This window comes from Ictidomys tridecemlineatus, chromosome 4 (genome assembly GCF_052094955.1).
Source record: "Ictidomys tridecemlineatus isolate mIctTri1 chromosome 4, mIctTri1.hap1, whole genome shotgun sequence".
NCBI lineage: Eukaryota > Metazoa > Chordata > Mammalia > Rodentia > Sciuridae > Ictidomys > Ictidomys tridecemlineatus.
Window position 1 is genome coordinate 148,987,569 of NC_135480.1, and position 27,201 is coordinate 149,014,769.

Below are 27,201 nucleotides of genomic sequence, written 5' to 3' on the forward strand. Positions count from 1 at the left end.
AGATTATATATATATTTATATTTAGAACTTAAATATTTATACTGAAAACAAAAAAATATTTGAGCTGAAATGGTAGTTAACATTTTTCTGAGTATTTAAAATTAGTTCAGTTATTCTCATCATTTATTGGTTATGTGGTTAAAGAAATTTCCAATAAGGATTTAAAAAATAAAAGCAGAAGAACATTATTAAATGTTATAACTGGAAAATATAAATTATAAGAGTATAATATATATGAATTACTGATAATTTGGAAATACACAAAATGACATTTAATAAATGTGTTAAAATGCATACATTATACCATTTCTCTGTTCAATAGAGCTAGAAAATTAGGGCAAAAAATCCTGCTGAGGATCCAAAAAGTTGGATTAAAACTTTAAAAAATATACATGAAGACTTTCAAAAGGTAACATAATAATAAAGAATTACCTGGTTAGGGGAGGCCAGAGACACAGTGAGCTAAACCCAGTGTTTAAGTGTATAGTAAACTTGAACAAACAATGCTGTGTGCAACAAAATAGATCTCACAAGCATGTTGAATAAAAACAGACCTGTGATTTTATTTTACACAAAAGTAAAAGGAAAGTAAAAATATAAGCAATTTTAAATTATAGAATACATGGAAATATGTTTAAGTGGCAGTAGTCTAAAGGAAAAGGGTTGTGGCTCAGTGGTAGAGCACTTGCCTAGCATGTGCTGGGGACTAGGTTAGATTCTCAGCACCACATATAAATAAATGAATAAAATGAAGATCTATCAACATCTAAAAAAATATTAAAAGAAAAGAAAAATAAGTAAAATTTCTACAAAAGAGCAAATACTGTCATGTGCTACATAATTACATTTTGACCAATGATATTCCACATATATGATAGTGGTCCCATAATATTATATCACCTAGTGATGTCGTAGCCTTCTTAGATTGTGAAGATATACACTGATATTTGCCTGGTGATAAAATTGTGGAACAACAAATTTGTCAGATCATTTGTCATTCACACATGACTATTCTCTGTTGAGATAATAGATTATGTAGTTCATTTGGAATTGAATAAAATCTGTAATAGTAAAGTTAAAACAGTTGTGATTATATTGTATGCATCTTCTAACATTTACTTTGGGGATCATTAAAAAACAAAGTGCACAAACAAAATATAAATAAAGTGCTTTATTATAGCTCTACTTTTTGTGCTTCTAAACTAATGTCATGACATTTTCTTTACAATTTATAAGCTAAATATCCTTGTTTTGGCAAATAAGAACTAACAACTATGAGCAAAATCTATTCTGTATATACAGAATTAAATAGCATATGAGATTAATAATAATTTCATTCATTTATGGAGTACTTAAATTATTGAATTGTATGCATTGTACTAAGTAGTGAATATGGACATTCTCATTTAATCTTTGAGCCATACTGTGAGGTAAGAAATTTAGAGATAAGAAAATTAAATCTTGGGAAGGTCATTTGAGAGAATCACCTGAAATAGATTTGCGCTTTTCTGTCAGGCTGCTAGAAATAATGCCATTAGCCATACTACATAGTAAAGAAATAGTAAAGAATAGTAAACAATTGACAGATAATGAATTGCTTCTAATAAGCCAAGTAATATTCACTACTTTCCACTGCCTGGGAAGTTAAACATTCCGCTAGGTAATGAGAATATTAATATTGAACAAGAGAGATACAGTTTTTGTTATCAAAAGCTTTACATTTTAATAAGCAGGTCATTCTTCATTTAGTTTAAGTTTTGAGATTGGATATTCAGTTTTTAGTGTTTTAGATTGACTCTTATTGGATTGAGTTCACTTGGGAATATTTATTGAACAATTGATGAAAGATTTGACTTTTTTAAGAGAGAATATTCAGATGGTAGGTCTGATGGGATATTTCCTATGCAATGAAACCAAATAAAGTTTTAGGAAACTTCATGTTTTTTGGAGAAGAATTATACTGGCTACAGTAAATTTGAGAAAATAGTTTTTAAGCTTTAACCGTTTTTCTTTGTTATAGCAGCTTCATGGAGTTTGGCCACAGGATGTTGTCGATGGAACATGTGTAGCAGTAAATAACAAATATCGACTAATGGCATTTGGTTGTGCAAGGTATTTATATAGATTTCTGAATTTTTAAGTTATCAGAAATAATTTTTTAGACTTAAAATTTCTTTCCATGAATGAATTAAACATAACTTTCCCATATTCATGTATGAATACATGATCAATGTAACTCCACATTTGTAGACCACAACTCCACGTATGTATGATATATCAAAATACATTCTATTGTAATGTATAACTAAAAAGAACAAAATTTTTAAAAAGATGTCTTTCCACACTTGGAAACTTTATCATGCCTATTATAATTTATCATAAAGTCTAAAGGTATTAGATTGAAACAAAGATAAACGGGCAGATTTGAGAGGTTGGACATTTTAATTTGTAAAAGCAAGCTTTTCTTTAATTGTAGAAAATTGAATTACAAGTTAAAAAGAATAAATCAGTTAAAATTTAGGTTCTTTATTGTTAAAAAGAGGATTTGAACCTGATACAATGGTTTATTCCTATAATCCTTACAACTCAGGAAACAAATGCAGGAGGATTTCAAGTTTGAGACCAGCCCTGACAACATAGCAAGAGCCTGTCTCAAAATAAAAAAGACTGGGTTTGTAATTCAGTGATAAAGCACCCCTGGGTTCAATCTCCAGTACAGCAAAAATAAATTAAACTAGAAGATATTTATTTTTTCTTAATAATCCCTTTTAACACATCAGTGTTGCTATTGCCTTTTTAAATTAGTAGATGTGCCTTAGTTAAGAAGTGTATTTAAAGCTTTGACGCAAAATCAATTTTTTAGTTTAACTTTAATGTAATAGAGGTTTTAAAAATAAAATGGAATAAAATTATTCAGTTAAACAATGCCTTATGTACTTATCATGTATTGGACATGGGTCTAAACACCTAGAATACCTTAAAAAAACAAGGATTCCTGACTTTGAGCTTATTCATTAGCTTAAATTGAAATATTTAACATAATTTTTTAAAAAATTTAATTCAGTCAGTTGTAAGACTGCATTGCAATGTGTACAGTGCTTTTTAAAAACTTTGTTATATATGAAATTCCTTTTTGCTCTCAAAATGAGACTTAATTATTTTATAGCATGTGCATCTAGTCTGGTCTCCAGCCACATTATTTCCACCCAAATAAATATCAAAGATGTTTTTCTTACAAATCACTACCTTGATTACACTTTTAGTAACCTTTGTAGAGTGAAGGCTCTTCATTTTATTTTTATTTGAACTTGTTCTGAACACATTGCTTCTCATTGAGTTAAATGTAGATATACAAGCATTTTTTTATAGTTGTAGATTCAGTTTATTCACATTTTTTTGAGAATTTTAAAATCTATGTTCATGAGTATATTTCCTTCATCTAATACTCCTAGTCAAGCAAGGTTACAAAATAAGTTGAAGAAGGGTTTCTATTTTTTCTCTGTTCATCTTTGAATATGTGGCAGAATTTGCTAATGAAGCCATCCAGGCCTTAATTTTCTTTTGGGGTAATTTTTAGTTGCCTGATTCAATTCAGTTTTTAAAATATATTTAAGAGGATTTCAATTTCTCTAATTTTGGTAAGTTATGTTTTTCTATGAATTGGTTTCTTTCATATAATGTCAAATTTATTGGCATAAAGTTTATAACATTCCCTTTCACTTTCATATTATAAATTAAAAACATAGATACAGAATGGTATGTAACCCAAATATTCACACTTTAAAAGGTAATTGTAGCAGACGTGGTGGCACATACCTATAATCCTAGCGGCTTAGGAGGCTGAGGCAGGAGGATTGCAAATTTGAGGCCAGCCTCAGCAAATTAGTGAGGCCCTAAACAACTTCGTGAGACTGTCTCAAAAGAAAAAATAAAAATGGTTGGGGATATAGCTCAGTGGGTTCAATCTCCAGTACCAAAAAAATGAAAAAGTAATTTTAATATAAACAACCATCTATCTGTTCACAAATAGATTGCTTCTAATTGTAACTCTACTCCTTCCCTAACTTAGTAACAGTATTTTAGCTTTTTTGGTAATCATTTATTTTTCATTATGGTTTAGTTACCCATGTATACATTCCTAAAGACCATAATTTAGTTTTACCTGTTTATGAACTTTAGAGAATCACATTTTACATTTTTTTATCTTGTTTGTATCAGTCATCATTGTGAATTCATCCATAGTATTTGCCAATAGCTATAACCATTTTTAGTTGATTTATGAATAATGTATCATATTCATCAGCTTTTCTGTTGGTTGACCTTTATATTATGTCTTGGTTTCCAAAAAAGAAAGACATTTTTCTAACATAAACCCACCATCTTTATCACATGCAAGTGATTAATGATAAGTACCTAAAAACAATGCCCTAATAATATCTAATATCATGTTCAAATTAACTCAGGTGTTACCCGAATTTCTTTTATAACTCCTTTGTTCTAAACCAGAATCAGTCAAAATGCATATTCAGTTGTTATTTCTCTTTAGTTATCTTTTTCCTACAATAATCCTTATGCCTTTTTTCTTATTTTTATGGCATTGACTTTTTTAAGTCCAGATCAGTTCTTTACAGAATGTTCTACATTCTAAAATTTGCTTCATTGTTTCCTCATGATGGTATTTAATTAGTTTCTCTAACACCTATAATGACTAACCTGAAAACTGGTTTTGTTGAGCAAATACAGTTAAATGACTGGGAAGCTCACACAACAAGTTTGGAACAGCATTTAGAGAAAACTGACAGAGACAGGAGTAGTGGTAAGTGTGTAATTCTTCCATTACCTGTATTCAGGTCTGGTACCCAGGGGTCTAGCAGAGCCAGACGTAGGATCCAGAGCTCTGGAGCTGTAGGCTATAACTGATGTGTTTAGAATTCTGTAAAAAGCCAGCTTTCTTTTAAGATGCCATTTTGCAATAGATCAGTCTTGGACAACCTAGTTCTTCACCTTTATATTTAATGTCTTAACCATAAACAATCCAATATTCTGGGTAAATATTTTTGTCCTGGTTGATGATATGTACTTTCTGTGGCATCATTCAACAATAATGTCCAGTTGTCCCAATATTAATGATGCTAAGTTTGATGATTTTTGTTAACAATAGCCATATTTCTATCATAGAGATATTTTGTTCAGTTGCTTTAGGAGCAGTAGTCGGTTTTTTTTGGTATAATAATCATAAGTAAATATGAGGTGCAGCATGATATTACAACAGATGTTTATGTGTACTAATCAAATCGGGATATTAACATTTCCATTTCCTTATCATTTCTGTGTTTGGTGTCTTCAAGTTCTTCTAATTCTTCATTCTGACACTAATCTGCAAAAGCAGACTTGTACTAAAAAGTATTTTGAAAACAAACTTGTTTCTCTTTTTCATTTTAATTTCATTGTATAAGTAATGTAACTGAATTAGCCAACTTACTTTCCAAAATGAGTGTGTGTTGAACTTTTGAAGTGAGAATAATCCTATAAACACAAAATGATGCCCCCCTTTTTAGAAGTAATGTAGAGATTTTAGTTTTGGTTTTAGGCCCTTTGTAAGTTTGAAATGTATAAATATTTTTAAGTGAACTATTTATATATATCATATATACAGAATAACATATATAACAATAAGAATCTGTATTACCCAGCATAAGAAACAGCACATTGCTAGTACTAACAAAGCCTTCTTTTTGGCTTTCTTTAATATTCCCCTTTCTCCATCTGGGCAATCACTTATCTGAAATTTATGTTTGTTAGCTCCTTGCCTTGCATGTGGCTAAAGTTCATTCATTTTTTTTCCCAATGCTCTATGGTATTAGCACTATATAAATATGCCAGTTTATTTTCCCTTACTCATGTTGTTTTATAGTCAGTTTTTTTTTTCTTTTACAATTACACCTAGTAAAGTGGAATTGTTCACGTCTTGTAATAAACATTAGACAAGAATTTCTGGGGTATATCTAGAAACAAAATTGCTAGAATACAGATTATGCAACTGCGTAAAGTCATGAGGTGACTTGAAATTATTTATAAAACAATTTTGTTCTACTTTTTATTCAAATTAGCAGAACATAAGAGTTCTCATAAAATGCTCTATTTATATTTGTCTTTTTTTCATAAAAAGTTTTTTTTTTTTTTTCACAGTGGTTCTGTACAGGTTTATACAATAGATAACACCACTGGAGCCATGCTGCTGAATCATAAATTAGAGCTAACAGCAAAACAATATCCTGGTGAGTATTTTTTTAAGAGTGTTTTTAGTTTAGTCCTCCTCTGTCTATAAGGAATACATCCTAACACCCCTCCTCACCCTTCAAACTGGAACAATTATATACTGAAATAAAAGTTATGTGCAAGTGGCCTTTCTCTTTCCTCTCTTTCAAAGTATAATTTTTATTTTTGAATGTAAGGTTTAGTGCTCTAGACATTATGCTTGGCTTTAAATATATGCCCTAAGATATTGCCACTTAGTACCAGAGTTATTCTGCCTTTCTGTGTTTTCTGCCCTGGTACCTCCTTTTTACTTTTATGAATATAAGTTCTTTTGGGCATCTTACTCCAGTAAGCCCAGTTTCTTCTCAACTGAAGATTTGCTTTGAATGGTATTCTCTCTCCTTGATCAATTTATTCACTTCTGAATAATGCAGCAGCAGCAGCTTCTTCATTGGCAGATGCAGCAGCTCCAGTAATGTTTATTATTTTTCAGTCCAAACTTCTTCACAAATCTGTGTAACCATCTCTTACTTGTAGTAAATGGATCATTATCTCTTCAGAAAGAGGATCACTTCTGAATTCTTCACATAGGCTTCAATGCTTTCTGGGGCAACATGTTGCTGTTAATTTTCTGTTCATGTATTTCACAAATTTAATATCTTTTCCATCTTTGTATTGCATATATTACACATTCCAAAAATAACTTTTGTAGTTTGAGGTGCAACAGCAAAATTAACGCAGATTTTTTCATTACTGTTCCACAGATAGAACATTGATTACCGTCACAGAACTTAGTGACCTCAGCATATAATTTTTTCCTTTCCTGAGAACTTTGACCTTTCCATTAGAGGAAACATTTTCCAGCTTTTCTTTGGTATATCTGAATTGCCAACATTACTGCTTTTGTGCTTTGGGGTCATTATTAAGTAAATAAAATAAGGATTATTAAACACAAGCACTGTGATACCACAACAGTCAGTGAAATAATTGAGATTCTACTATGTGACAATGAGTAAATAGTGTATGCACTGTGGACATAATGGACAAAATGATGATTTATACCCTAAGCAGGACAGAGTGAAATTTTATCATGCTACTCAGAATGGTATGCATTTTTAAATTTATGAATTATTTATTTCTTTAATTTTCCATTTAATATATTCAGACCATAGTTGACCTTGGGTAACTGAAAATATGGACAGCAAAATCTCAGATAAAGGAAGGTAACACATAGTAGTAATACTGTGTCTAACAAATACTGGCTTTAAATTAAATGATACCTGCTATATGTAAATATTATTAGAACATGTAACAAGGTTTTATGTAACAGAAAGATTTCTGTGTAACAGGATAGGCTGCTAAGATATTTTTTTATTCCTTCACTTAGTTCTTTCTATCCTTAGTTTTAACCCCTGTATTCTTTATCTGGATTTTGCCATAATCTCTTCCCTGATTTCACTCCCACTGTATGTCTTCCAATTCAGTTTTAAACAAATACATGTTAGACACTTCTAACTGCTGGATACATAGCAATAAATAAGAATTTCTTTTTGAACCCGTTGTTCTCTGCTATTCACAAAATTAAGCCTAAACTTTGTATCATTGAAGATGTTTTTGACTAAATTAGCAGAAAACCCAAATTACTGTGGCTTAAACAAATAGAATTTATTTTCTCAAAGAGCATAAAATCCAAAGGCAAGCTTCTACTGACCTTCATTTGAACTTTTTGGTGGTCACAAGGTAGCTCCAAATCTCCAGCATAATGCATTTGAGTCAAGCAAAAAAGATACAAAACATCTGATTTTTTTGTCTTCTTTTTAATGAGTGAAGCAAAAGCTTTCCCAGATATATCCCTGACTCCTACTTACTTCAACTATCTTCTCCTTTCATCTCCTTTATGGCCATAAAACCTGGCTACTTCAGGCTTCAGAGAAAACTTGGAAATGATAGCTTTTTCTAAGCCTTTATTAGCAGAAGTGGAGAAGGTAGATGTCAATAGGTATTGGGTTCACTGACCAGCTGGGCTGAAAATGTTAGCTTAGTGGTAGAGCACTTGCCTGGCATGCATGAGGCCCTGGTGCCAATCAGTATCACTAAATAAATAAATATATATATATATAATATATATATATATATATATATATATATATATAATTTATATGTGTGTGTGTGTGTATTTCTTATAAATGGAAACATTCTTAAACATAGGTTTTGTTTGTTTATTTGTTTGTTTAACTAATGGAGTGTGTATGCCTTTTGGAGACTGCACAGTCTCAACCATCCACATTTCTGGTTTCACATTGATTTTCACAGAATACTTACTTTGTATTACAGCAGCTCCTGAAAACCCTTCTTCATGAAGAGATAACATCAAAATGAATTGCAGTTGTAAACTACTGCAGCTAGGTATTTACATTGTGTCCAACACATGCTGTATATCACTATGTTTCTTTTGAAAATTATCTTATAGCACCTCTGTAAGTCTTTTGCCCTTTTCTGGTATACATTGGCACATAGGCTAGGAACTATAGTCTTACACTTTACTTAGGTGACCAAACTGTCTACAGATCCTTGATACCTTGATATCTCCATGCTGTTTTATACCTTTGACTTTCACTGTTCTCTTGTCTTAGATGTCAAATGTTTCATATTTCTACATGGCAGACATCTCGTCATATTTCCCGACATAGTTTAAATGAAATATCTTTTTGTTAACTAGTTAGAATACTATTCCCTCCTTTGTTTCATTATACTTTGCACATTAAGTCTTTCTTAACATCTATAATGCTTTACTGAAACTTAATCGCTTATAGATATTTCCCCCTCCTCAACTACAAGCTTGAGTATAGTGTGGTTCTTATTTCTTTACACCAATTTGATTCAGTTTAGTGAGAAACACATACTTGACATGTGATGAATGAATCTATTTTTAAGTCAAGGCCAGTTACCTTTGCAGAATTGTATATAGCAGCAGTATAATCTTATTGCTATGTGTCTTCTGAATTTTGTAATGTATTATGCCTGTATCCATATTAGTAATTGGGAGCCTTAAGATGTTTGGGATCAGAAAGAGGTTGAGCGTACCCATGTAAATCTAATCAAACTTATTAATAAAAAAATCTTACTAGTTTCAAGAAAGAAACTGAGATATCTTACATTAAAATTTCAATTAAATATTAGAATATTTAACTTTTCTTGTTGACTTAGTTCTACCTCACATACATATACCAATATTTTTGTCACCTCTCTTTCCTACCTTCTTAGATCATTTTCTGCCTGAAATACATCCATCAGAATTTCTTTCAGTGAAGTTTTTGTGTATTTGGTCTTAATGGCTTATTGTACCCTGTGACTTAATTATAGCTTAGCTTGTTATACAGTTTTAGATTGAGAATTATTTCTTTTATATTCACTGAAATTCCATTGTCATTGGGTTTTCAGTGCTGCTTACTTAGAAGTCTTCAGTCAAGTTATAGTCCCTTTTCAGATTTGTTGTTTTTTGTCTAGCTACTTATAAGAGATTTTCTTGGTCTTTTGTGTTCTGTGATTTGACTATGATGTGAATGGTGAAGGATTTTGTTTTTTAATCCTGTTTGCAATTCAGATTTTCTGGATCTGAGGGTTCATATCTTTCATATGTTCTAGAAAAATTCTCCATCATTATCCTTGTTTATTGCCTCTCCTGCAGTTTCTTTTTCTGGAACTCTAATACATATTATGAATTTTTATGTATTTATTTATTTATTTAATGTGTGGGTTTGTGTGTATGTATGTTTGTTTTTGTTTTATACTGGAGATTGAGCCCTTTGGCACTTTGAGCTACACCCCCAGTTCTTTTTATTTTTTTATTTTAAGATAGGATCTTACTACGTTGCTTAGGGCCTCATAAAGTTGCTGAAGCTGGCTTCAAACCTTGATTCTTCTGCCTCAGTCTTCTCCCGAACTACTGGGATTACAGGTGTTCACCACTATACCCAATTTTTTTCCATGTTTCTTAACCTGGCTTTTGAATTTTTAAATTTCTTTTATTTCTCTGAACTGCATTTTAGAAAAAATTTCCCTGTCAATCTTTGTTTCACCAATTCTATCTTCATTTTCATCTAATATGTGGCTGGATCTGTCCATTGAGTTTTTAATCATTTTTATCTCAGAAAGTTAAGTTTTTTCCTATCTAAGCTTCCTGCTCCAACTTTCAATCTTGTATTTCTTTAAAAGACATGCTTATATTGTGCCCATTAATTTTAATATCTGAAATCTTCCTAAGTCTGTTTCTTGTACTTGGTTCTTTAGATTCTCACTCATTTCTTTATTATTTTAGGATTTTTGACTGAGAGCCAATTATTTTTCTTGAAAGTTATTTATGTGAATACTTTGAGGCCTGGATTACATTTGACTTCTACCAGAGAGGATTTGTTTGTATTTCTGCTAGTCATTTGAGGGTACTACAACAATCTGGAACACTTTGCATTTTGTAGTTTGAGGTTTTTGTTTTGTTTTGTTTTTTAACCACACTAATGGCACAAATTGCAAATCAGAGTGAAGGCTGACTTGTGGCTGCAGATCATCACGGAGCTTTAGTTTTTATTCAGTACCATAGGTGAAACATGGAAATGTTTCTTGCTATTTCTTTCTCTTCTCCTTGGCAGTTTTTTTTTTTTTCAATTGCCTTTGTACAGTGGATATTGTTCTTTACAGTCTAACTTTACATAGGTATCTTTTATTAAACTCCCTGCTGGGGCAAGCTCTGAGTTTCTCTCCTATCCCTTGAACACCTGAGTCATCAGAGGTGGTAGTCAAGCTTCTCGGGGCTTAGCAGATAAATTCAGGTAAAAGAAAAAAAAAAAAAAACAACATTTTGTCCCAGTATTTTTGGTTGTTTGGAGGTATTTCAATATTCTATTTGACATCTCAGTTGTTTCATTGTAGAGTTTTGGGGCATCATTTACTCTACTGCTAGAAATAGAAATTTGCCATTCTAATTGTATAGCCTTTTCAAAGGTCAGCATATATTTTTCTCTAAATACAGTGTTTGCTTCAACCTTATCCCTGTTCTACATAAGCTGATTAGCACAAACCAAAGAGCAAAGATTACTCAAGCTAATAGAGGCCAGAAACATTTTTCACTTCTTACAATCACCTGTGCACTGAGCTCCTTCTGATTAGATCAGGCCAAAACTGGTGGTCCTTGTTTTAAATAACCTTACATGGGCGGATTCATCTCATTGTGTGAAGCAGTGATGCTTCTGCTTATTTATATTTGAAGATATAGACTATAAATGATGCTTCTGCTTGTTTGTATTTGAAGATATGGACTATAAAAAGTACTTAGTATTTTTGACACAATTGTTTGTTTTTTATCCCTTCTCACTATTTCTTAACAGACATTTGGAACAAAACAGGAGCTGTTAAATTGATCAGATGGTCTCCTGATAATAGTGTGGTAATAGTGACATGGGAATATGGAGGACTTTCTTTATGGAGTGTGTTTGGAGCCCAGCTGATTTGTACACTGGGAGGAGATTTTGCGTGAGTCAAAAAAACAAATTTAAATAAAATAACTTCATTATCTCCCAGACAGTATATGTATACAGAAACCTTGGATCATGTAATTACCCTTTTGCCTTATTTGACACTTACCCCAAAATAATTTGTGAGATTCAGAATTAGTTTGTTCAGAATGTATTGGTTCTCCAAACATCACACTCTTAAAACTGACAGTTCATTCAGTAAAACTTACTTAACGATCCCCAACACTGAAAAAAAAATTCACTTATTTATTGAGCCCTGTTGTGTATTTGACCTCATGTCAGATTTAAGGCTGAATCAGACAAGGTCCTGCCTTCCAGTAGCTGCTTATATAGTATGAGTGATAAGCCACATACGTAAGTAACTAAATAGGAAGTAGAAAGTTACATTATCTCATTGAGTTAATGTAGTTTAACCCAGTGGGTTAATAGTAATGGGTTGATGTCTGCTATCTTTACATATAATATTACCCTTAGCTACCGTCCTGATGAAGTGAAATACGCCTTCCCAAACTTCATGATGCTATAAGAAGTCGGTTGAACCTAGAAAATATGGCTGAATGATGTGCCTATGTATATTATCCTACAACTTTTTATTTCATGCATTGTTATGTATTTCTGTTTTGAAGGACAAAATTAATGTGGTTTCTAAAAAACTAAAGCTATTGTGTGTATTATAGATAATTGTTAAGACCCTTTCAAATTAAGTTTCTATTCTGTTTTAGGTATAGGTCTGATGGTACTAAAAAAGATCCCCTTAAGATCAACTCTATGGTAAGTACTTTCTATTTAATTGGCATAGTATAAAGAATGTAGATTTCTTTTCCTTCTTTTCCTCTCATATTGGTCTGATAGAAATCACAAAGTTATTTTAGTCTTAGCAGATTATTCCTTACAGCTCTTGCTTTAATGAAAGTTATTTTTTTAATTGGTAGCTGCCTGATTTTTCAATTTTGTTTAGAAGTGTTCACTAAGTACCTTTACGAAGATGACTGTTCAAACAAGGCTCTTCTTTTTTCAAAGCATACTTCCCATTCTTGTGTGACTCACAGGCACTCACTCTTACAGCTTCCTTTCTTTTAAAATATAGTAAAATGTACTTTGAGCATATTTCCTGGAAGACATGTACCTGTGCATTACTTAAACACATTCTTAAAACTTTTCATAGATGTTTGTCAAGAGAATTATAGTCACTATTGTTAATAATTAATTTATTACTTATTTTCAAATTTCTGAAAAAATAATGATATATAACCCCTGTCTTTACATAAAACTATTTTCTTGCTGCATAGCATCTCTTGGTATCATCCTTATGAAATTAGTGGCTATGAGACTTATCATTAACCTTCCATTTTATTATTCAGAGGAAGGCAATTTCTGATCTTGGATTTCTCCAAGAGTTAAAATCACTATGGTTGCCATTCACCACCAACAAGCCCTTTTACTGTTTCACCTTGCCTCCATATTTTATTTTTATTTGTTTGTTTGTTTGTTTACTGCCAGGGATTGAACCCAGGGGCATTCAACCATTGAGCCACATCCCCAGCCCATTCGATTTTTATTAAGACAGTGTCTCACTAAGTTGCTGAAGCTGGTTTTGAACTTGCGATCCTCCTGCCTCAGCGTCCTGAGTTGCTGGGATTATAGCCCATCTCCATATTTAAAATAAGTTTTCTACCAGAGAGAATTTCTGTGACTGCTAGTCAGTGCTTCTGAATGGCATATAGTAGTGTTATCAGCCTTGCTAAGTTGATATTTCAGCCACAAACTAAGAATCTGAACATTTTAATTAGCTTGTACAAGTTTATCATGGAAAAACATAAAAATTCTGTTAAGCTCTTGAAATTTTGCAAGACTCCCTTCCTGCCTTCACCATTACCATTTTCTTACAGATCGAAAATAACTAATCTTTTGAAAATTATGTCATGAAATTTAATTATAGAATATTAAAACTGAATATACCTAGAGAATTTTATTTGAAACTTCTCATTTTACAGAGGAAGAAACACTTTGATAAACCAGATAGCCTGGCCATGATAATATAACAAAAGCCCATCTAAAATGAAAACTGTAGTCTCAGCTTCCACTCCACTGTTCTTTGCTCTATATAAAAGTATGTCTTTTGCCAGGTACAGTGGCGCACACCTGTTATCCCAGCAGCTAGGGAGGCTGAGACAGGAAGATCGTGAGTTCAAAGCCAGCCTCAGCAAAAGCCAGGTACACTAAACAACTCAATGAAACCCTGACTCTAAATAGAATACAAAATAGGACTGGGGATATAGCTCAGTGGTCGTGTGCTCCTGAGTTCAATTCCCAGTACCAAAAAAATAAATAAATAAAATAAAATACATCTTCTGTATTTAAGAGGTTAACTAAATTCAATTAATGGAGAAGTTACAGAAAGCAATAGATATTCCTTAGGATTGTGATTCTGAAATTGAAGCTAAGAATGGTATTTAGTGGTTTGACCATTCTAGGTAGAGAACAGTGGTAATGATTTCTCTGAAGATAGCTAAGGTATACTGGAAGATATCATTCTTATCTGTCATGGGTTCTGCAACTTTCAGAAGTCAGTGCCTCATTGGTTATTTCAGAAGTTGACTGAAGTTAGGGAAGGATAAAAAGACCCTTTTAATGCTTTTACTTTTTTTCTCCCCCATCCTCCCTCCAAGAGCTGGGGTGCAGAAGGCTATCACCTATGGGTAATCAGTGGATTTGGTTCTCAACACATTGAAATTGAATCTGACCTCAGAAATATAGTTAAACAGCCCAGCATTCTGCTATTTCAGTTTATCAAGAGTGTCCTCACTGTAAACCCTTGTATGGTAAGTGTATTTAAAACTCTGATTTCTTTAGTGTCTTTCAAATCAGAATTCAGACCTTTCTTCATAATCCATGGACAGCAAGTATATTCCTAAAATTGGCATATTACCTTCCTTTGTGCATATTCTTGTGATTCTTACACTTTATAATAAATTTATACCAAAATAATTTCTGAACATACTTTAGAGTTTTGGTTTTTTGTTTGTTGGGTTTTGGGGGGGGTGTTTTTTTTTTTTTGGTATTTTGTTGTTTTTTAAATAGGGTAACAAGTGGGAAAACAATGTTTGTATGTTGAATAACTTTAATAATTTAGTCTTAATCTGAATAGAATTTCCCAAAGAATTTCACCACACTACTCATGAGAAATATTAGCAGTTCCATGGGATTTAAAAAAAAAAAAGTTCCATTTTTACCTAAGTATGAAATAAAGGCCTTAAGACAAAGCTGTAGAAATGCATTTATTGAAGGGATCAAGAGTTTCAAATATGCTCATATGCATCATGAAAACCTAGGAGTTGAAATATAAAAAAGCAGTTACATCAGGTCCAGTCTTACATGCCTGCAATCCCAGTGACTTGGGAGGCTGAGGTTAGAAGATCACAAGTTTGAGACCAATCTGGGCAGTTCAGTGAACTTTCTCAAAATAAAAAGCAAAAAGTTAAGGTAGTGTCACTACCTCTGAGTTTAATCCCATATACTTAAAAATAAATAAATAAATGAAAGACAGTGTTCCCCATGCCTAATCAACCATCAACTCTTAATGAACACTTGGAAGAAAGTATGTCTAAGAAACTGCTTCAAGAAACATTGTCCCAAATTATAAACTCCTCATGCTTGTCAATCTGAAATAATATATAGTAATATTATATATTGCTGATATATAATGATAATATAGGTTACATGTTGGGAATGCAAATCTTAGTACCTTAGTATTAAGGGCTGTTTAAAGATGTTTAGTAAAACAATTGAATTGAATTTGCATTTATAATACGTTGAAAAATATTATAAAAAAATAATCTGAATCTCAGATCCCATTACTGCAGTTGAAAATTAAGAAATCCCAGGAAAATAAGAACAGAGTATTTTCCCTCCTTAACAGTAATTTTACAGCACCCTTGAGTTTTATGTCAGTATAATATTTGGACTATAATGGAAAGGTGAAGGGATAGGGTGCTAAGAATCTACCCACTTGTGAATATACTGGTCCTTTAATTGAAAACCAGAACATAATTTTAAAAAGTAAAACTCCTTTATTTGTCTGGGTATTCTTAGACCTGTAAAGTATCCTTGACACTAACTAAACATTCACTGATATTTGAATTTTTCTGATCCCAAACTATAGGCTTAGGCTTCTCCTCTTCCGCATGGTTTAGAAGATCCTCCAGCATCCAATTATCCCTGATCTATCCCCCTTGTTACATGTAAGCACATGGATAAGAATACAAAAAGAAACACGTCTTTGATCAGACAGTTTCTTAAAAGCATACTTCCTGTAAAACTCATTTGTAAACTAAATAATGAGTAGTCATATTTAATTTTTCAGATGTAAAAATCTCTCTTATCATTACCATTTTCAAATAGTAATGAAAGGTACTACTATAGCAGTTGTAAACTTAGGCATGTTTACAACTATACAATAAAGCAGACTTTAACAAAGATTTTATTTACACTGGAAAATAAAATTAAATAAAATCAAAACATTGCCTATTCTCTCTAAATATAACTGTACTGAGATCATTATGTAGTCTTTGTCCTCTGTGAAGAAAATTAACATTGAGGTACATAATATGCTTTCTATAATAAAAGTGAATCTATGCATTACTTAATTTTCCCTTCCAAATATTGGGTTATTTTTATTTGCTTTTCTTCTTTGCTCTTCTTCTTCCTCTTTCCTTATCTAGAGTAACCAAGAGCAGGTATTGCTTCAGGGAGAGGATCGCTTGTATTTGAACTGTGGAGAGCCCTCTCAGACCCAGAATCCCAGAAGTTCTTCACACACTCAGCATAAGCCGAGCCTGGAAAAGAGCCCATTTGCAGATGGAGGTTTAGAGTCCCAGGGTTTAAGCACTTTACTTGGACATCGACATTGGCATGTTGTACAGGTAAGTGTTCGTTTACTGATTACTAGTGATTCAGTCCTTAGTAAGATATCACTTGGAGCAGATTTTTAAGTATTTCATTTGTTGTAATTTTAGAAAGCTAAATATTTTTAACCTTTTTGACTATCACATCACTCTTTTGCTTTTCTATGTTCTTATCCTCTTGTCTTCTCTTTCCACTTGATACAAATTGTTTCCTCACCTGCTTTTAAGTTCATTACTGTCAAAAACTGGAAGTTTTATTTTACCCTCTCATTGAAGATAACTATTTTATTTTCAGGACCTGTTTTACATAAGATAACTCTGGATTTACAGAGGAAAAAGTGTAGTCACTGTGAAAGTGGCAGTGTTGACCCTCTACAGCTGACCTTATAATCCTGATGGGGCCAAATTGAGGTTAATCACCTGACAGTGGACCCAAATTGTAAAAATTATGATCATTCTAGAACTTTATTGTTGATAATTTTACTAATATTTAATCTTGTTCCAAATTATTCACTCATTCTGATCACTTTTAGCAGTTTCTTTTAATAATTCTGATAAATTGGCATTTAACATGAAGATTAATTCTGAATTTTGATGACAATTAAAATTAAATTGGGGAATTCAATAAATTGATGTTTTTTAAGAGAAACTTGCATATATAATTTCGAAGTCCTGAATGTTTTCTTTTCTCCTTTTATACCACAATGCCTCAGAGCCTACTCTTGGATGAATTTACTTCAGTTACTTTCTATTTCCACAATTCTTTGCCTTCCGCTCTCTATACCTGTACCTAACTAGCTTACTTCAGCTTTCATATTATTTTCAGTTGACTTTGGAGATAAGAGACAGAAAAATGGATATTATGTGAAAGGTCAAAGGAGGAATATCTCCTACATTGACATGTGGTATACACTAGAAGAAAATGTATTTAATTTACATTAATAAACAGACTCAAACAATGTACATAACATTTTATAATTAGTAACTAAATAGAACTGCATCAGCTACTTTCTTGACTAAAATTTTCCACTGCTCCCTTCTCTCCTATAGCCATTTCTCTGCTATTTTCATTTCCCCATACTTTGAACTATTCATTCTACACTGACCTAGCATCAATGCCAGTTCTGCCTAGCCAGGTCTGTGTTACCAGAGAGCCAAGTAGAGCAGAGGATCAAAGAAGGTAGGTCTGGTACTCAAAATCCATGAGGCAATAACAAATTTGAATTTCCTTCCAGCTCAAAAATTCAGTGATTCTAGCCATCTGTGAGTCATCCAATAAGAAAAGCATATGACACTGATTTTTGAGGATGTTAGATACTAACAAGATTTCTTCTATCATTCTGTTTGTTAGGGGAAGACATCTAGAAAGATAAACTTTATAAACCTGAGTTTTAACTCGGTTTTCCAGTTTCCTTGAAAACATTGCTACAGTTGTACTCTCAAAACAATTAAATTATAATAGATTCATAGAATTTTTAGAGCTGGAAGGACCTTAGAAATCATAGTCCGACTGGATTTTATACATGAGGAAACCAAAGCTCAGGGAAGTTATATGACTTACCAAGGTCTCACAGCAGAGTAATGGCAGACCTATCTTTACTGTGACCTAACAAGTCTAATCTATATTCAAATGTAGGTACTAAATGTTTAATCATATACTATTAACCTTGGGCTAAAACTTAGAATTTGCCTAAAAGGCAATTCTAAGTTGCCCTATACTTTGCTAACACAGTGATTCAATGCAGAGTTAATGGTGATCTTTCAGTAGGGTGCTTTACAGTGTCTGCATAATGCTAAATCTTTACTTTCTAGGCTTTAAAGCCAGTACTGATGACTCTGAGGAAACATGAGTGCCTGGTTTGATTCCCCTTTCAACATATCTTTTCCAGGATAAGATCACATTCTCCATCAAAGTTGATTTGTTTGTGTGATTTGTACTTTATATGCTTCTTGAATAGCTAGAGTTCATCTAATGAGCCCCAACTAATTCTACTGCTGTTTCTGTTCCTTACTTAGAACACTGGATTTTTTCTTATTAAAGTCCTATCTTGTACTCCGTAACTTCCTTATTAGAAGACTCTATGCTCATTGTTTTCCTTTAAAGATAAAACAAAAAATACACCCTTGCCAGAAGCAGTGTTCATAGCTGGCAGTGAAGCATGCTTTTATTTATTTGTTTACTTATTTGACCTGATTTTTCATGGTTAAAATTTTAGAAAGTAATGAGAGCACAATATGAAAAGTTTTAAAAATGAAAACCTGGTTTTTGTGGGGTTTTTGAGGGGGAGGGGGTACCAAGGATTGAAGTCAGGGCCACTGAACCACTGAGCCACATTCTTAACCCTATTTTGTATTTTATTTAGAGACAAGGTCTCACTGAGTTGCTTAGCACCTCAGTTTTGCTGAGGCTGGCTTTGAATTTTCCATCCTCCTGCCTCAATGTCCCGAGCTGCTGGGATTACAAGCGTGCACCACTGTGCCTGGAGAAAACCTTCTAGTTTTAAGCTATGTTTCTTCTCAGATGCCATTTATTTTAATGCTCAGTATTTTGTATGATTTCTGAAAGATGTATTAATTATTATCCAGTATTCTGAGGTTATCGGTTTTTGTTAACTGGCTCTAATACCTGGAAATAATAACCTTCACAAAATGTGGGTAGTACCAATGGTATATCAGACACCATGTTAGGAATGTCAGCTGTGGATCTTAAAGGCTGTTTTACTTACAAATGATTAGCTATCCTGCAATATGTATCAAGTATAATAGGTGTGGTATTTGTCACAGATCAAATTTGCTAAAAGGCTGGGTTCCATGTCTCACCAGTTATAAAAGTAGGCTAGGCAGGCATAGGATTTTAGAGAATGGCTTTAAAGAGAGAGAGAGAAGAGAAACTGGAGGCTGGGGATATGTAGCTCAGTGGTAGAGTGCTTGTCTAGCATGCATGAAGCCCTACGTTAAATGTCCAATAACTACCTCCCACCCCACTATAAAAAAGAGACTGGAAAATCATACAGTAAGGGTAAAGATTCTTTCTGTACCTTAGCACACAGTTTCCCAATGATGTGGCATGACTTTTGAGCTCTGAGTATGTGTTCTTGACCTCTGTTTCTTCATTATTCATTAGCTACGTCTTATTTCTACCATTTCCTATTCTCCATGTTAGGAATAGAGTTCAGAGTTCAGATGACACGTAGATCAATAAAGGTGACCTACTAGGGAAAATACAAGTTTTTTTTCCAGTGTATTTTATAATATCTTTAGACAAATACCTGCATTCATTTAAAACTTATATATTTGAGTTTTAAAAATAAACCATTTGCAATTTTTGGTACTTCTTAGACTTTTTTTTTTTTTTTGTATCAGGGATTGAACCCAGGAGTGCTTAACCACTGAGCCACATCTCCAGACCTTTTTATAGTTTATTTACAGACAGGATCTTGCTGAGTTGCCTAGGGCCTCACTCAGTTGCTAAAGCTGGCTTTGAACTTGTGATCCTCCTGCCTCAGCCTCCCAAGGATTACAGGTGTACACCACTGTGCCCAATACTTCTTAGACTTTTTCAAATTAAAATAATAAATTGTTTTCATGTATAAAATATTCATTGGAGTGCAATCATTTGGTAAGGTTTAACTTTGACTTCTCATAATTAGAAACTTTGTTATACACCACTTTTGCAATGAGATTCCAGCTCGTGCATTACCCTCTCACACATGTTTCATAAGTTCTAGTGATACATCAAAGTTTGGGTAGTTATAGGATTTTTTGTTTGTTTGTTTGTTTTAGAATCTTGGATAACAGGGGCAATTGTACTCAAGTACATCTATTACATCCTTCTTCATGTAACTATTGTTCTTTTCTTAATTGTAGGGGGGAAAAGGGAGTTTTACTTACAGGCTAATAAAAAGTGCTCTCAACTGGGCCACAGGATGAAGCTCAGTACATTTTTACTTGCCTAGCATGTGTAAGGCCCTGGATTCAATCCTCAGCTCTGCAAAAAAGAAAATTGCTTTTAACTTTTATTTTACTACCATGTTATTACCTCAAGTTTACCATTATTCTGCACTAATTTTTCCCATCATAGTGAATTTTACACTGAACAGTGTAGCGTATTTGTTAAGATTCAAGTGAAGCATTCTTCTAGCATGTATCAATGACACAATTATCTTTAATTCTATAAGTAGGCTTGCACACACAGTACTGGGGTTTAAGAACTTCCTAATGTATTAACAGCTATTTAATGTAGTTAATTTAGTAGCCAAGAGAAGTTTAACAAATAGTTTTATGAATAAATTTTATCAAGGTTAAATATAGTTTCAGCATTGTTTTTACTTGATTTTCATTTTTTCTTCACATTACACAGTTTTCTTAGATTTGATTCATGTAAACATGGCTTTCTAATTTTGAGTTCTTTTTAAAATTTGTGATCATTTTTTTCCTGAGTAAAATTAAATATGAATGAATTGAAGCTTTTTTTTTTTTACAGGAGCTGAAGATTCTTCCCTTTGTTCTATTTTTCTATTAATTTACACTCCACTCTCACAAGTGCTCATGAAAACTACGGAATTAGTGGGCCAGTAGAAAGATAGGAGTCTCAGTAGAACTAGAATTTACTTAATCCACGTTTATGTCCCACAGATAGTTTTGTTACAATGATACAAGGATACCACCATGTACGAAGATGGAAAACAGATAACATGGAAAATATATTTACCAATGATGCTGAAAATAAAAACTTAGTATCTGTAATATATATTAAGAGTTCTTAGTTTAAGTTGAACATTCCAAGAAACTAATAGTAGCTTAAACATACTCTTACCTTTTTACAGATGTTTGTTTAGAGGATAGATTAAAAACTAACTACTAGTTGTCCCTAAGCAACAATTTTATTTTGTTATTGTACATTTTTGTATTATTTATTAATCAGAAAAACATAAATGTAATCAAAGTATTTCCATTAAAAATCAAAACTCTTGCTGAGGCTGTAATTTATTTGATGAGGTTGTGGAAATTACTCACGTTAGCAAACCAAAACTGCTCATCTGTGCAGTTCATGGCTACTCTCAGGAATGCTTCTCTAAAAAACTCTTTGGTCTATGTTTATTGAGTTTAGTACTACCCCCCCAAAAAAAGCACTGTGAAGGGGAAAGATGAAAACCTGATGTCTAGAATTTGGAGCTGTTTAAGACATGAGATGAGAAATATTGACTCATATATAAATGGTAAATTCCAAGTGCTCTGCTACTAATAGCCACTCTCGGGAAGCCGAATCTCATATTGTGATAAATTAATGCTTTAAATTTTAAATATAATTCATAAATCTTACCAAACTGATGTGTTATTTTCTGTAGATTTCCAGTACCTATCTAGAAAGCAATTGGCCTATACGGGTGAGTTGTTATTTTGTTGGTGTTAACTTTGTTGAATAGCATTTGTTGCAAGAGGCTTTCTGGGAATTGAGCCCTTCAGTGGGTATATTGATAAGAGTAAAATTTTAATACCTGATCTTTTATACATTGCTAGGGTATTAACATCTAATTTTGTCATATATTACTATAAATATTCGGATTTTTAATTTAACATTTTATGTAAAATTCACTTAGCAAGCACTTATTAAGTCTGTTTACCTTACATAGTATTAACCATTTATGCCTATTAAAGTGTGTAAGTTTGCAAAGAGTTCTTAATTTTTTTTTAACAGTTTTCAGCTATTGATAAACTTGGGCAAAATATTGCTGTGGTTGGCAAGTTTGGTTTCGCACATTACTCTTTACTCACCAAAAAATGGAAACTTTTTGGAAACATTACTCAGGTTAGTCTTTTTGAAATTAAAAACCAATTTCCCAAAGTATAGAAGAACTATAATATAAAATAATTTTACTGTACAGTAAACTACTATTTACTTATAAAAACTGAAAGTCATATATGAGAAACTGATACTGGATAATATCTGTGAGCTGATTTTAATAAAGTATTTGATAATTTGATAATGGGTCTTGTATTGAAATGGCTTAATTTTTATTCTTGTTAAGATCAGTAACAATAATTATTTAGTTTAAGAATTTAATCTCAATATTGTGTCCATCAAATGTGATGAGAATAAATTTCCACAAAATTTTGAGATCATTCTCTGCTTAGCTGTGTGATGAAATTGTAGACATATATATATGAGACACACATACATATGTGCATGAAGTTGGATTTTGCAAGAATCAAATTGGAAGAGGAGAAGAATATGGGCTGGGCATGGTGGCACATGCCTGTAATCCCAGCAGCTCAGGAGGCTGAGGCAGGAGGATTGCCAGTTCATAGCCAGCCTCAGCAAAGGCACAGTGCTAAGTAATTTAGTGATACCCTGTCTCTAAATAAAAAACAAAATAGGGCTGGGGATGTGGCTGTGTGGTTGAATGTTCCTGAATTTAATACCTAATACCCCACCCCACCCCCCAAAAAGGGAAATGGCATTTATAGTTGCTTTTTTGTGTCAGTCATTTTAGGGTCCTTTCTGTATATTATCTCAACACAGGGCATTATTGTTATTCACCATTTGATAAAAGAGAAGCAGGTGTTGCTTATCTGATGAATGATAAAACCAGAATTTTAACCCATGTTTCTTGGATGTGGAATAATGATGCTAAATGATACATCAGTGTATTTGCTTCCTTACAGAAGTATTTATTTTTAAACTTAGAATATGAAGCGTTATTATTAAAGTCCCTGGAGTAATTCAAGGGAGAGAGTAAAGCAGAAATAATTTGAGCTTTCTTTGCCTAAGAATACTTTGTTACTTTATAGTAATTTCTGGTAACTTAATTAAAGTAAAAATATTTTTTAAATTTTTCTTTTAAGGAGCAAAATATGATTGTGACTGGTGGTTTAGCCTGGTGGAATGATTTTATGGTACTTGCATGTTATAATATAAGTGACCATCAAGAAGAGGTAGGTTTTATTTTCTCTTAGAAATAATAGATCTTTATATTTTAGACCTAGTAAGCACTATGTAATTTTATATAGAAAATAACCAATTGAAAACTAAACAAAATATTTTATTTTTAATAATTAACATTTTAGCTAATGGAATTATTCTTTCATGTAATATATTTTAAAATTTTCAGGTTACTATATTTTTAAAATTTTTTAAGTAACAAATGGGATTTCTAAGATAGCTTTTCTAAGGATTGTATCTCATAGACATCCCCTATAAGATTTTTTTTAAATTGTTTTTAGTTATAGATGGACACAATACCTTTATTTTTTTTATTATTTTTATGTGTTCTAGGCAAGTGTTCTTACTACTGAACTAAAACCCAGCCGCTCTCTATAAGATTTTTTTAATACATTGATTATGATTGTTTTGAGAAACTGCTAGGCTCATTATATTAGATCTAAATATACAAGTCTAATAGGAATGTCTCATAATATTGCATTCACAGTTTTGATCACTTTATCTTTTATCTGTAAAATGAGCCTAGCTTGCCAAAATATAAACCGAACTCATTTATTGTTAAAGCTTTCTTAGGTCTTTTAACTATTACTTGAAAAAAGTAAATAAATAAAAAGCAGTTTGGGGGGCTGGGGATATAGCTCATTTGGTAGAGTGCTTGCCTCACATGCACAAAATTCAATCTCCAGCACCACCACCACCCCCCAAAAAAAACGGTTTGTCTAAAGTATTTAGCCATTTCATTTTTATAATTTTTTTCTGCAGCTCAGAGTATACTTGCGAACATCAAATCTGGACAATGCCTTTGCTCATGTCACCAAGACACAAGCAGAAACATTACTGCTGAGTGTCTTCCGGGACATGGTAATAGTATTTAGAGCAGACTGTTCAATATGCCTTTACAGTATTGAAAGAAAATCTGATGGGTAAGTTATAGTATACGACAAGTCACTTTCTGTTCCTATTTATTGTTTTTCCTCTGTAGGTTTTTTTTTCCCCCCCTCAAAACAATTTTTCTATCTTTGTATTTAGTTTCCCTTTTTTAGAAGTCAAAAATGCAAGGAGTTTTAATTAGTAATATTTATGTAATAGCTGTGAAAAAAAAGAAAAGTGATAGCATAGCCTGCTCTATCTTCAGCTAATCTTCCTGGATTTATTTTTTAAAAATCTAGTTTCAACTGAGGTAAACCCTAAAATGCTAAATGTTTCACAGCCTTGAAAATAAGTTCCAGACACTTGGGAAATTTGAAGGCATTCCACGGTTTGACAGCTTCAGGAAGCATATACTTAGCATACTCAGTTTCATTTCCACTGTGCTAGATGATAATAGTCTAGAACAGGATAAAGCAAAAGTCCTGCTGTTATTACAAATGGACTCATATTGTTCTTGGCAGCTGGTCCAACTTGCAGCATTTAGACAACATCTCTTGAGTTTTATTTTGTTCTCGGAGGTATACTTATTTATTTACAAAACTGTGAAGGATGTATTTGCTGAAGTAACCCAGTGATTGGTAATGCACACATAAAAATTAAGATATATTATTAACCTCAGTAATTCAACCTTTATCCTTCCTCAATCATTCAGTTTTTATCCCTTAAATATTTCTATTTTTACAGATTCTTCCTCAGTTGTTGTTTTGTTTTTTCCTTTACTCCAAAGTCTTGTCCCTTTTTTTCCCCCCTCTCTTATTCCCATATGTGTTCTTTGGATCTTTCCTTATTGAAGGACAATATTGTTAATCATTTTTGAAGGACATTTAGGGAGGAGAGGAACTTTGGGGTCTTTCTAAACATGAATTCTACTACTATATAGTAGCAGATAGGAAAAACAAAACAACATTGTTAGCATTGTTGAGCTACCAGAGTTTCTTTTTGTTTTTATAGTTCAAATACTATGGCTGGTATTCAAGTTCTTCAGGAAGTCTCCATGTCACGCTACATTCCTCACCCTTTCCTGGTAGTGTCTGTCACTCTGACCTCAGTGAGTACAGAGAATGGAATCACCTTGAAAATGCCACAGCAGGTACCATCCCATTATCAAAACTCCTTGAAGTTTACATCTCAGTCTTTAATATTTTAAGTTGATCGTAGAAACTATTTATTTGTTCAACAAATAAATATTAAATATTTAGAATGTATCTTGTATGAATATGCCAGGTTACAATAGCAAATTAAACAGACCTGATTTCTGCTCAATATTAAATTACATGAATAATTAATTGTTCTTGTAATATATCTATCTATGTATATATGTCTTATGATGTTTGTGTTTATGTATGTATTATATATATCAAAAAGTAAAATATAGGTTACTGTGAGAGAATAAACCAAAAACCTGATATAGTCTGAACAATCAGGATTTCTGTACCATTTAAATTGAAACCTCAGCTGGAAGTATAACTCAGAGGAAACTGAGTACTTGCTATGCATGCAGAGGCCCTTGGTTTAATCCATAGCACCACCAAAAAAAAAAAAGAAAAGAAAAGAAAATGTAAATTGAAATCTAGAGAATGAGTAGAGATTGTTTAAGCAAAGAGGAAGAATTTCAGGCAGAGGGAACAGTAATACAAAGGCTTATAGACAAGAGAACATTACACATTCTGGAAGTTAAAATTTCTGGGACATAGGGTATGTGAGAGAATGTGAGTCTTATAGATAATACTGATAACTTTAGACTTTATCTTCAAGTTTAAAGTGTTTTAAAGTTTTATAATGTTTGCTCTAACTAAAGAAATGAACTGGGCAGAACTGCATGAAGGAAAACAGTTGAGAGACCATTATAATGATCTAGGTTAATGGTAGTAGGAGGCTGAGGCAGTTTAGTGAGGCTCTAAGCCACTTAGCAAGACTCTGTCTTAAAATTAAAAGGGCTGGGAATATAATTCTGGCAAAGCGCCCTTCGATTCAATCCCCAGTACAAAAAAACATTCAATCCTCAGTATTGCCAAAAACCAGGAACTTTGTATATTCTACATATAGAAGGCAATCAGTGGTATCAATAGTACTGGATCCACCATTTTAACCTCTTAAAAAGAGGCCTTTCTTGAAGAGAAGATGCTTAACTTATGAAGAGTAGATTAAGTAATAAGTTGAAATATAACAGAAGTGAGACTGATTATATATGGTGTGGGAGGAAGACCAAGAATACTACAGCAAAGAAAGTCTTGATTTAGTAGTAAAGATTTTAAAAAGTAATAACAGTGAGAACTGTTCAACAGTCAAATAGCCTCTTATGAAAGAGTGAGCTTCTTGAGCTCCTGAAACTCCCACAGAACCATCCACCTGGAAGTTTTTAGGCTAAGAAATGGTGTTTTGAGTTCCTTCAGATTTAGTATTTTGAGCATACAGATACCCCTGCTTGTTCTATAAGTTCATTAAGGTTTCCTGGGAGTACTATTGCATATACCTATAATATTTTCAATAGAAAAGTACTGATTGAGTAAATACTAATAATATCTACTCTGTGAGGAAGGAGCATCATGAGTTCAAAGCCAGATAGCAAAAGCAAGGCATTAAGCAACTCAGTGAGACCCAGTTTCCAGATAAAATATAAAATAGGGGGCTGGGGTTG

The 27,201-nt window shown here is 32.6% G+C and overlaps 2 protein-coding genes across 5 annotated transcripts in view; one reads left to right on the forward strand and one right to left on the reverse strand.

Annotated features, from left to right (window-relative positions):
- Ric1 (RIC1 partner of RAB6A GEF complex) overlaps window positions 1–27,201 on the forward strand; it is a 114,545-nt gene that overhangs the window by 72,669 nt on the left and 14,675 nt on the right. For 3 of the 4 annotated variants that reach the window (XM_078047613.1, XM_005327959.5, XM_040285731.2), the window contains 11 exons: window positions 2,021–2,112; window positions 6,190–6,278; window positions 11,640–11,784; window positions 12,509–12,557; window positions 14,456–14,608; window positions 16,508–16,708; window positions 22,039–22,077; window positions 22,389–22,499; window positions 23,537–23,626; window positions 24,396–24,556; window positions 25,515–25,653. In XM_078047613.1, the coding sequence (XP_077903739.1) occupies window positions 2,021–2,112; window positions 6,190–6,278; window positions 11,640–11,784; window positions 12,509–12,557; window positions 14,456–14,608; window positions 16,508–16,708; window positions 22,039–22,077; window positions 22,389–22,499; window positions 23,537–23,626; window positions 24,396–24,556; window positions 25,515–25,653 (1,269 nt within the window). The remainder of the gene's footprint in view (window positions 1–2,020; window positions 2,113–6,189; window positions 6,279–11,639; window positions 11,785–12,508; window positions 12,558–14,455; window positions 14,609–16,507; window positions 16,709–22,038; window positions 22,078–22,388; window positions 22,500–23,536; window positions 23,627–24,395; window positions 24,557–25,514; window positions 25,654–27,201) is intronic. The other variant, XM_013359852.4, reaches the window with a different exon arrangement.
- Ermp1 (endoplasmic reticulum metallopeptidase 1) overlaps window positions 15,052–27,201 on the reverse strand; it is a 73,628-nt gene continuing 61,478 nt past the window's right edge. Inside the window, exon 16 of the transcript XR_013438115.1 lies at window positions 15,052–20,678. The gene's annotated coding sequence lies outside the window, so the exon portion shown is untranslated. The remainder of the gene's footprint in view (window positions 20,679–27,201) is intronic.